At 36.4% G+C, this 12,514-nt stretch overlaps 1 protein-coding gene across 3 annotated transcripts in view; it reads right to left on the bottom strand.

Annotated features, from left to right (window-relative positions):
- Positions 1–12,374, bottom strand: part of SAP30 (Sin3A associated protein 30) — a 76,235-nt gene extending 63,861 nt beyond the window's left edge. For 2 of the 3 annotated variants that reach the window (XM_032332223.1, XM_032332225.1), the window contains exons 1-3: positions 11,749–12,374; positions 9,947–10,072; positions 9,419–9,517 (exon numbers count right to left, since the gene is read on the bottom strand). In XM_032332223.1, coding sequence (XP_032188114.1) covers positions 9,419–9,517; positions 9,947–10,072; positions 11,749–12,066 — 543 coding nt within the window. In that variant the 5' untranslated portion in view covers positions 12,067–12,374. Of the gene's footprint in view, positions 1–6,839; positions 7,178–9,418; positions 9,518–9,946; positions 10,073–11,748 lie in introns of those variants that run through there. The other variant, XM_032332224.1, reaches the window with a different exon arrangement.
- Positions 12,375–12,514: the final 140 nt, after the last annotated feature.

Below are 12,514 nucleotides of genomic sequence, written 5' to 3'. Positions count from 1 at the left end.
TAGATTATTATGATTATTCTTCATTGTATACTCCCCTTTCTGGAAATAACTTTTGTAATATGAGATTAAGTTACATTGTTTTAGAAATGAATGTATAACAGAAGCACACATTCTTCTGTATATTATCAAATAGGTATACAAATATGAATGTTCACGTAACTTACCTTATGTAACTTTTCCCAAGTACATCAATATATTTTTAAAAGCAAACACTTCATTTAGTTATATTAATAACTATGTCCTTTGTTTTTTTCATAGCTTTTAGCTACAAGAAAAGATAATTAAGCTTGTATTAAAAATTTACTATTTTTCTTAACACTGTCTTAGAAGTGAGTGTAGTAGGTACTGTCATCCGATTCTATTGCCAAAGCACCAAGTTTCAGAGAGATTAAGGAGCGTAAGGTTACATTATCAGAGCACTAGTGCCAGGTTTTGAATAGGGCCAGTCTTACTCTAGCATCTAGAATCTTAACTTCTATGTTATTTAGGAACATCATCTAATCTATTTCCTTTTTAGGAAAACAAACCTTTACTGATATGGGACACATGATTGTACACTTCAGCTAGCTCGTATAAGCTAAATGCTTACTGAATTAACAATTTCTGTATTTTTATCTTAGATGTTTTATATCCTTTTCCATATTATGAATCTGAGCACAGAGTTGAGAGTAATACTAACAGCTCATCTCTTCTTGATAAAATTTCTTTACCTCATCAAATCTGTCAGAATGCCTTGAAAAATTTTGTTTGCTGGGATTAAGTACTAATCATAAAAGATTATTAGAGAATTGGAGAACCCAAATAACGAGCAACAACTACTGGAGGTAGGGAAGGACAGACAGATAAGAACATTCACAGATCTTGAAACTTTTAACTTTCTTATAGTTGTCAACAGGTATACATGAGTTCTTTCTAAAATAAATCATTTTTGCAAAATATTATGACCGGTGCTTTTAAAACTTAAATAATTCCATCAACAGAGCATTACAGGTTTTGAAATAATTTTCCCAAAAAGAAAAAATAATCAAAGTCATGTATTTCTGAGTCATTTTGCAATAATAGCCTAAGCCTAAACTTTTCTCTCAAAGATTTGAAGAGAAATTGATAATAGGAAATTATAATAAATTGGGGTGCCTGGGTGGCTCAATCTGTTAAGTGTCTAACTCTTAGTTTCAGCTCGGGTCATGATCCCAGGGTCTTGAGACCCAGCCAGCATTGGACTTCACACTCAGTGTGTAGTCTGCTTGAGATTCTTTCTCCCGTATCTCCCTTCACCTCTGTTTTTCCTCTACTCCCACTCTCTCTTTAAAATAAAGAAAATAGGGCCACCTGGGTGGCTCAGTGGGTTAAAGCCTCTGCCTTCGGCTTGGATCATGATCCCAGGGTCCTGGGATTGAGACCTGCATCGGGCTCTCTGCTCAGTGGGGAGCCTGCTTCCTCCTCTCTCTCTCTGCCTGCCTCTCTGCCTACTTGTGATCTGTCTGTCAAATAAATAAATAAAAATCTTTAAAAAATAAAATAAAATAAACAAAATATTTAAAAAAGGAAAATCATAATAAATTGACACTGATTTAATTTCCCCCTTTTACTTCTACAGAGTTCTTATCACCATAATGGGCTCATCTTTACAGAGTGGTATACCTGGAGAGAATATGTGGCATAGATGTAGCCCTTATCATCTAAGAATTTTACAAATAAAAACCTCTATCAGCATTATCCTGATACCAAGTCAGGCACAGACAGTACAAGAAAGCTCCAGACCAATATACCTTATGAATATAGATGTAAAAATCTTAAAAAATTATTAATATACCAAATCCGACAGCACATTAAAAATCTCATAGAATATACATAAATACCACTAGAGGTAATAAAAAAATTCAGCACAGTTTTAAGGATTCAACATACAATAATTAGTTGTGTTTCTATACAGCAGTAATGAACAATCCAAAAAAGAAACCAAGAAAACAATTTTATTTGCAGTAGCATCAAGAATTAAGCATCAGAAATAAATTTCATCAAGGTGGTGAAAGACTTACATACTAGAAACTATAAAACATTGCTGAAAGGAATTTTTAAAAACCAAAATAAATGGAAAAATATCCCATATTCACAGATTGGAGTACTTAATATTGTTAATATGGCAATCTTAAAGTGATCAACAGATTCAATAAAACCTTCATTAAAAATTCTAATGGTTGGGGTGCCTGGGTGGGTCAGTGGTGAAGCATTTGCCTTCAGCTTAGGTCATGATCCCAGGGTCCGGGGATGGAGCCCCATTATCAGGCTCCCTGCTTGGTGGGGAGACTGCTGCTTCCTCTCTAGCTCCTCTGTGCTTGTGTTTCCACTCTTGCCATCTCTCTGTAATAAATAAATAAAATCTTAAAAAAAAAAATTCTAATGGCCTTTTTGGCAAAAATGGAAAAGCTGATTCTCAGATTCGTATGGAACTACAAAGGACCTCAGATAGCTGAAATGATATTGAAAAACGAAAACAGGTGGGAGGACTCCCATTTCCTGATTTCAAAACTTACTGCAAGGCTACAGCAGTCAAAGGAGTTTAGTACTGGCATAAGAATAGGAATATGAACCAATGGAATAGAATTGAGAATACAAAAATAAACCCAATCATCTGCGGCAAATGGATTTTTGACAAGGGTGCCAAAACCATTCAGTGAAAAAAGAATAGTCTTTACCAAATGTTACTGAGACAACTGGATAACCACACTCAAAACAATGAAGTTACACCTCTACATCACTCTGTATACAAAAATTGACTCAAAATGTGCCAGTGAGCTGAATTAAGTGCTGAAGTTCTCTTCCTCCCTCTCTCTCCCTCTCTCTCTCACACACACACACACACACACAGAAAAAAATAGGGGTTAATCTTCATAACCTCAGATTTGGCAAAGAATTCTTAGATCTGACACCAAAAATATGAGTAACAAAAAAAAAAATAAACTAGACTATATAAAAACTAAGAACTTTTGTGCAATAAAGAACATTATCAAGAATATGAAAAGGCAATTCACAGAATGGAGGAAAGATGTATCAAGTATGGACTTAATATTCATATCAAGAAAAAATACTCCTGCAACAAGCAGTCCAATTGAAAAATAAGCAAAGGATTTAAATAAATATTCTTTAAAGAAGACATACAGGGGCGCCTGGGTGGCTCAGTTGGTTAAGCACTGCCTTCGGCTCGGGTCATGATACCAGGGTCCTGGGGTCGAGCCCCACATCGAGCTCCCTGCTTAGCAGAGAGCCTGCTTCTCTCTCTCCCTCTGCTTGCCGCTCTGCTTACTTGCACTCCTGCCCCGATCAAATAAATAAATAAATAAAATCTTTAAAGAAGACATACAAGTCAGCAATAAGCACATGAAAAGACATACAATATCATTGATCAGTAAGGAAATACAAATCAAAACCACAATGAGATACCATTTCACACCCAGCAGGAAGGCTTTAATTCCAAAAAAAAAAAGGAAATCAAGAATCGACAATTTGGAGAAACAGAAACTCTTGTACACTGCTGGTGGGAATGGAAATAATACAGCCACTATGGAAATCTGGAGGTTCCTCAAAAAGTTAAATACAGAATACAATGTGATTAAAAAATTCTACTCCTACATATATACCCAAAAGAAAGGAAAACATGTCCACATAGAAACTTGCACACAAATGTTCATAGTATTATTATTAATCGCTAAAAGTGGAAATCAAATGTCCATCTATGGATGAAAAATTGTGATCACAATGGAATATTGTCCAGCTGTTAAAAGGAACAAAGTACTGGTAAATATGCAGCAACTTGGATGAGCCTTGAACATATATGCTACATATGCTACGTGTGCTAAAAACAAAACCCAAACACAAAAGGACATGTATGATTTCCTTTATAGGATATATCCATAATAGGCAAATTCATAGAGAAAGGGAGCAGATTAGAGGTATCAGGGGATGAAGAGGAGAAATTGGGAGTGATTACTTATGGGTGTTTTTATGGGGTAATGAAAAATGTTGAAATTAGAACTGGTGGTTTTACAACATTGTGAATACACTAAATATTTACCTGAAAATTTTACAGCTTAAAATGGTCAATTAAAAAAAACTTTATGTAAGAGGTGCCTGGGTAGCTCAGGTTGTTAAGTCTCTGCCTTTGGCTCAGGTCTTGATCCCAGGGTCCTGGAATAGAGCCCATTATTGGCTTCTCTGCTCAGGGGGAGACTTTGTCTCCCTCTCCCGCTGCCCCTCCCCCTATTTATGCTCTCTCTCAAATAAATAAAATCTTTTTAAAAAAAATCTTTACATAAAAATAATATAGAGCTTGTTTTTGTAAAGAACTTTATTTCAGGTATTTTTAGCCTTTTCTTAAATGTTTAATAAAAGTTTTATCAAATAACTGACTTTTTTTTTTTTTTTTTTAGTGAGCATATGTCAAAGATTTATTTAACTCATTGACAAGGAAACCATCAGGACTTATTTCTTGAGTATCTGCTACTCATTGTGTTTTCTTCCTTCCATCTCTGTCAATTTCAGATTCTTCTGATGCTGTAATATTATAAGTAATCTATACCCTTTTAGAGCTAAGAGTTTAAATTTACTTTTTTTGGTTCAGAGATAAACAGGAAAAAAGATTTCTAGTGAATTTTTCATACCTAAGAGCAAATAATTAAAAATTTTATATAAAACTTACATTGTAGCATCTTGAGTTCCTGAGCTTTGATGAAGTTCTCTCAGTTTTTCCTGTTTTAAATTGCTCTAACAAGGATTTAATTTCACTGGATAACTAACACCCAGAACTCTTATTTTCACTTTTATTCAACTACATTTTATGCAAATAATTAACTATGAAATCACACTCTTAGTCAAAGGTTATATCCATAAACAGGTAATTTAATGTAAGCAAATGGTTTCAAGCTTCTTTCACAAGAACAGAGGGTTTTTCTAGGAAAAAGTAAGCCTACAGTCAAGTGTTATTAAAAAATGAAGTTTTTAGAGATTATAGGTTTAGATAAAAATTTGTAGAAGGAATACTTTCTCCAAATAAACAACCACTACATCTTGTAGTTTCGTGGTTCATTTTCAGACAGCTAAGAAAAAATTTCTCGCAGAGATTTCTGGAATGCCAAAAATGAGAGGATTTTTTAATACCAATTATCACAGTCTCTGCTCATCAGTAAAGTACAGTTGATCCTTGAACATGGGTTTGAACTGTGTGAGTCCAGTACGTGCAGATTCTTTATGGTGTGTATTACTGCAAATGTATTTTCTCTTATGATTTCAAAAACATTTTTTCTCTAGCTTACTTTTATAATAGTATATAATACATGTAACATACAAAATGTACATTGACTGTTTATGCTATTGGAGAGGACTGAGCCAACAGTAGGCTATTAGTAATTAAGTTTTGGGAAAGTCAAAAGTTGTATATGGATTTCCAACTCTGTGGTGGTTGGTGCTCCAACCCCTTCATTGTTTAAGGATCAAACTGTAAATCTTTAAATGGTATAGCAAGAACAAAGACCAGTACTGTATTTTTCACATTTTCCAGCTGTTAATACACTCAGAGGACTTAAAAATACAAAGACTTTATAATAAACCACTATTTTAGATTTAGCTACATCAGTGGTTTTTCACCTTTGGTGATTTTGCTTACCCAGGCATGTTTGGCAGCATTTAGTGATAGTTTTGGTTGTCACATTTTCAGAGTGCCACTGGCACTAGTGTGGACGGCAATGATGCTGCTACAACACCACATAGGACAGTCTCCTCTGGTGAAGAATTATCAGGCCCAAATGTTGACCTTTGAGGGAAACCTTAAGCTACATTAATGTTCTGATCCATTTCCAGCCTAAAATCTGCACCATAATCAAGAACATTAACTCAAACTGTTGTTTTGTTTTGATGTCATAAGCTATAAATTTGATTTGCAATTATGAGAACTTTAATCAAAAACTGATAGTGAATGAAATGTAAAAAAAAGCAGAATATGAATCAAGTTAGAGCTATGTATGGACCAAAATTTAAAGCTCTTTTTAGATTTTTAAATCTCTCCAACTTAAGTTTTAATCTGCAATGTAAACAGTACAGGACATGACTGAAAATTAAAGGGCACTACAGAACTTCTTTCTATGTTCATGCCATATAAACATCTTTTCCCTAAGACAAAATTTTAAGAAACAAATAAAGCTAATTCTATGTTATTTCAACTTTTAGCACTGTGTTTATCTTTGCTGGCATATTAAGTCTTCTTTGGAAGGAGAAAGGCATATAAATTAAACTCGTTGTTATTCCTAATACTTTATCAAGTAATAATAATAGTAAAAAAGGAAGTAAAAAAGAAGTTGCACCCCAAAGGAAGTCTATTTTTCAAACCCATTAGCACCAAAAAGCACCTTATAGCATTAGGATATTAATTCCAAATCAGCTTGTCCCAGAGAAAGCAAATGCGCTGTTTTTTTTTTTTGGTTTGTTTTTTTTTTAAAGATTTTATTTATTTATTTGACAGAGAGAGACCACAAGCAGGCAGAGAGGCAGGCAGAGAGAGAGAGAGAGAGAGGAGGAAGCAGGCTCCCTGCTGAGCAGAGAGCCCAACGCGAGGCTCGATCCCAGGATCCTGAGATCATGACCTGAGCCGAAGGCAGCGGCTTAACTCACTGAGCCACCCAGGCGCCCCACAAATGCGCTGTTTGTTACTTCTCCTTGACCTTAATTTCTTGGAATTAAAAATAAAAGGGGGGGTGTAACAAAATGATCTTTAAACTCTCAATTAAAGCTAGTACCTTGGCAGTTTAATATAAAAATCAAATTTCACAAAATAAATACACCGAAGCAACTATAATAGTAATCAGCTTTATTTAAAATATTTTTCAATCTAGGAAAGCTCATTTTACACGAGTTTCCAACTAATTTATTAGAGTCAGAAACAAAGAAAATAAAACCAGAGAAAATCCTCTGTAAAAAAATACACAAGGAACATTTCTACATGTGAAAAAAGAGTAAACAGTCTTAACACTGGAACATCCAAGTCTTAGTCTCAATTCCATCTTTTTTAGTGAACACTACTATCAACCTTGAGATCTGATTTGTTCTTGTCATTCTTCACTGAGTAGATGAAATATGTTAAGGTATCCTTTTCATTCACTGGAATAGACCTAAAGTGGCAACCAACTATCTATAAAAACAAAAACAAACAAACAAAAAAACCACCTGAAATTATAGATATTGACAGATGTCATATACATTCATCAAAAGAAAAAGAAAATACCAACAAGATGAAAAGCATGTAAGAATAAGATGTTATGAACAAGAGACAGTGTGACTTCACAGGACCCTCTAATCCATTCAATTAAATATACATTAATTAGAAATTATTTCCTTTTATTTAAATTTATAACTAGAATCTACATTAGGAGGTAAATATTTTTCAATTTTAAGTACCAATGAAATAAAATAGAATGTAGACCCTACTCCCACAGAAAAAGGATACAGAAGTTGATAAACTTTTGGTACTATACAAATTATAAACTATCTTACAAATATATTTGCTGTAACTTATATTCATTCATTCATTGGCAGTACTCTTTTTTAAGGTTCCTTGAAAGTTTTTCTGAATAAAGATTATGGATGGAAAATGAGAAGGGAAAGAGAGACGTTCACTGAAGAATGTTTATTTTCTGGCCTTTTCATTCTGCTTATCTAACATCTAGATGCACAGCAACCAAGAGAAACACAACAGACTAAACTGGGGTGTTGCTTTGTAAATCTAGAATGTGGAAGACAAAACTTCTTAAAGAAAATGTTACTCATACAATAATTAAGAGATTTAAAAAGGGCAGTCACCTAACTCTGGAATCATGCCTAAATAAATTATAACTTTCATTGCCATTTAAATTTCTTCTCATTTCTAAAGAAGAAAGTAGTTTTAGAAATAATGTAAATTTTAAATATCAAATATTTCAGGTGCACTTAAGAGATACATACTTCTGACTCTTGTATAACACAGATTTTAGCTGTGAGGGTCCACTTACACACTTTTATTTCAATAAATACAGTACAGTACTGTAAATGTATTTTCTCCTCCATATGATTTTCTTAACAACATTTTCTTTTCTTTAGGTTACTTTACTGAGACTATAGTAAGAATATATATAATACATATGACATAGAAAATATGCTGACTATAGTATCAGGAATGCTTCCAGTCAACAGTAAGCTATTAGTAGTTAAGTTTTTGGGGAATCAAAAGTTATATGCAGACTTTTGACTATGTTCCGTTATAACTCTTGTGTTGTTCAAGGGTCAACTGCACAGTATATGTAACATTTATAATAATCAGTTCTCTGGTTCTCATTTGTCCCAGAACAAAGGTAACTTCCACTTGATGAGTATCTGTCTATATGGATACAGTTTTATTATGGTAGATAATATCTATGTTTACATTATATTAATATACTATACAATCTAAAAAGGACTGGATCTTTTAAATCAAATTTAAAGAAAAACTGAATTTTTGTTGCTTAGGCAAAAAGAAAAGAAGAAATTCTGGCAAAAAAGTCAATATATAAGCTCTTAACAATGTTAAAAAAGCATTCTGCCAAAGAATTGTACCTTCTGTATCTTTTACCTTATTCAATAAGCGTGTGTTAGAAAAAATGTTGCATTACTAAACCCAAGCTGAAAAATATGAGAAAACTGATTTATATATTTAATTTATATTCCAATAGACTAAATATTTTTACTCAAAATGATTAAAGTATAAATATATAAGTCTATAAATGCCTTAATATGATTCACAGATTTTTTGGTTCTATTAATTCCTGAGAAGGCACATATTTCAAAATTTACAGAAAGAAATAGAAGTCCTATATCAAAGCAAACTAAGTAACGTCTTGAATGAAAGTCTTTGCATCTTCTAGATGTGACGAAGCACAGATGCCTCAACTAAAACAAACTAACATCAACAAGGACAAATTCTCAAACAGTTAAATCAACAAGTTATAGGAATACTATTTAGGGGCTAATCTGTAGGCCCAATCTGTCAAAAACTTAAAAAAATTCTAATAAAGACAACAAAGTTTATCAATTTCTTTTATTATGCCTCAATTAAGTGTTCAATAAATGTTTACTAAGTGGAATTTCAAAGCCAACAGAAATACTGAATACTGAAAGCCAGTATTTAAAAATGCTTAGAAGATTACATACAATCCATTGAGTGTTTATTACATAAAGGAATTTAAGAGGTAGACAAACATTTCTAAGAAACTAGATTCTTCCATAATAGATTTTTTATTCACTGATCTATCTAACTAAAATGTACTGTTATATACACTACGTTAACAATTTCATTAGGCTTTTATGACTCTTTTTTGTATAAACAGGCTCATTTAAAGTATAGTTTAAAACTCATAAATACCTCAACAAGTTGTGCTTTATTAAGTCCTGGTCTGGTTGATAGTTTGAAGTGTCTTTTGTATCTCCGAAGTGTATTTACTTGTAATTGGTATAAATCCACCTAGAAAAAAATAAAGGTGTAAGAATTAGAATTAGTTTGTGCAATGTTTAAAAGTTATCTTTGATACATATAATAACATTTCAATTTTGGCACAGTAAAAATGTAATTCTGTAATTCCATTACTAAATAACAAAAGTTACATTAATGAATTCTATTATTCCTTTTACAGAATCAAAACTCTAAATATATTGTACACTTTAATCTTTTTAAGATAAATATTGACAACTGGGAGCAAAAAAGAAGTTATAAGTCAATAGAGCCATAAGCATTGTCAATTGAAAACATAAGTCAAACTACAATTGCCTGTTAACTGGCTATATTTAATTTTGCTTTCATTTTCAGATTTTTCCTTTTTAAAAATTTATATTTTTCAATATAAGTTTCAGAATGGAATACTTAGAATTTACATTTAACATACAGAAACTTTACCTCCGGAGTATCAATATCTTGAACAGGTGAATCTCCTCCATCATCATCACTCCCTTTTCTCTTTCTTCTGTTTCGAACACTCTGAATTAAGTTTTTATGATAATCACAAATGTAAAGATGCCTTGCCTGAAACAGAAAAGTTTCACAAACTACTTATAATTAGGTAATGTGTCCATGTATTAGTAAAATACATAGAGCACAATGAATTATTAAAAATAAAAACAGTCAAAACAGCCATTGTTAAGACAAAACCATGTTTCTATGCTTAAATCCTGTATTCAGTTAGAACAAACAAGTCCGGCAATACCGTTAAGAGGATTGGGGTGGGGGTGGGGGGCTGGAAGGGAGGAAGGGAAGCAGAGAAGCAGAATGAGAAATTCCAACTCTGGATTTTGTCATTAAATTGCAGTGAAGGTGAACTAGATTTGGTAGGTCATGCTGTTTTTTAACAAGGGGAAAGGTGATGTTGCCCCACAAAATACTCGATAATATTTTCTCTACCTAAAGATCATATTTTAGCAGCATGATGTATGCTTCCTATTCTTTCTCAACATTCAAATTATAATCCAGATACAAAACTATCCATTCCTACACATGAGCTGATTTCATATACTACTTGTATATAAATTTGAATTATAAACTTCTGAGCCTTTAAAAAATGTATTTATTTGAATTACGTTTTTCCAACCAAAGCAATGTGAAATTATTCAAGTTTGCTTGAAACGTTTCTTATGAGCATGACTGAAGAACTGTTTAACAGGCATAAAGTATCACAAGCATGCCTTTAACAGGCATAAAGTATCACGAACTTCGCAAAAGCTTCAATTAAATGTAGTCTTGAGAGCTGTACGGTAACATCTTAAATATTGGGCTGCATATATTAACACAATTAAACTCCTTTAAAAAACGAAACGACTAAAGACTAAGGCTTTTAAATTAACTTCTAAACTAAATCCAAGTTAAAATTATGCAGGACATGTGCTAGGTTCTTGCATCTTGTTATTTATTCATTTACCGCCAGCCAGAGCTCGGAAAAGAGGCAATGGTTGTTCCTAAAAACCTCATGAATGGTCAAAAGCAAACAAACAAAAAACAAAAACAGACGCGCAAAAGGACGGAAAAAGAAATCCCGATGGCTGCCAAAGGGATGGCAAAACCGCAGAGGCTACGTGCTCCCCACGTTCGGAGCAGCGGCGCTACATGCTGACATCGTTCCCAATCCCGGCTCCCAGCAAGGCGCGGGACGAGCTCGGTTTCCCTCACTCCGTACTCGGGCGAACGAGGAAAGGGGTCTTTCTTTACGCAGTATCAGGTCCTTGGTCTCTGCAGGACTCCACTTTTGCCTACGCGAGGGTAGTTACTCCCTGCGGCCACACGCCAGCTAGGGCAGCAAAACAAAGAAGGCGCCTCCATTCCAGAAGGAGCTGCCGGGCTGCAAGAAAACTACTCCGGGCCCTCCGAGCGACGGTCCCCTTTGTTTCATTTCCCGATCTCAGTGAAGGAGGAAGGGGTTAGACAGTGAGCAGAACGGACTCAGGACCGTGGGGGTGGGGGGACAGGAGTGGTCGGGGTGGGGGTGGGGGAGGAGCGGAACCGCGGCGTGCAAGTATGTGTGTGTTGGGGGTGGCGGTCGGAGTTGCAGCGACTTTGTTGTTTGCTTCCTACCAGAGCCCACACAACGGGTTCGCACTGCAGCCAGGTCGAGGGGAACCCTGAACCTTCCGCCCAACAATCCATGTGGGCACCGCTCCTGGAGCCCCAAGGGGGTGTGGGCAGGGCTGAGCCGTCCCGCCGTCACTTACGCTCTTATCCAGCTCGATTTTCACCTTCTTCTGGGAGATGCTCTTCTGGATCCTCTTGCTGAAGCTGGCGTTCCCAGCCGCCCGGCCGCACCGCTCACCGTCCTCCCGCAGACAGCACAGCTGTCCGGGGCCGGGGCCAGCCGCTCCCGGGGGTCCAGCAGCAGAGACGGCCCCGGCACCGGGCACCTCAGCCCCGGCGCCAGCCCCTGCCCCGTTCCCGGCTGAAGCTGCGGCAGCCGCGGCGGCGGCGACCACTGCTGCCACTGCGGCGGCCGCGTCCCCTCCGCGGCTCATCTCCTCAGGCGTGAAGCCGTTCATGTCTCCGCGCTTTGGGACGCCGGCGCTGACAGGAATCCCCGCTCCGCCTCTCTCGGGAGACTCCGGTGTCTCCGCAGGATCCCTCAGACACACCTGACCCTGCCGAGGCAATTCCTCCGGCGGCACGGCCAGACAGCAAGCGTCCTAGACTGTTGTTGTCTGCTGGCGCCGGGACAGGGGACAGTGCTTTCGGTCAAGAACCAGAATGGGGCGGCGCCAGGAGTTAAGACCCCGCTCACTGTCACATGGAGACGCTACAGCAGTTGGACCCGAGCGCCTCCGCCTCCCTCCGGCCCCTCGACTTGCGCAAGCGCGATGCGTTCTCTCCTGTCCCGCCCCTTCCACACTGTGGCGGGGCACCACGGGAATTGTAGTTCTCTGCGGGTACCATCAACCTGAGTTCCTCTCTGACTCGGCGCCTTGGGGACTGGAGGAACTACTTATCCTA

Source organism: Mustela erminea, chromosome 2 (genome assembly GCF_009829155.1).
Source record: "Mustela erminea isolate mMusErm1 chromosome 2, mMusErm1.Pri, whole genome shotgun sequence".
Lineage (NCBI taxonomy): Eukaryota > Metazoa > Chordata > Mammalia > Carnivora > Mustelidae > Mustela > Mustela erminea.
This window is presented reverse-complemented; position numbering and strand designations above follow the sequence as displayed.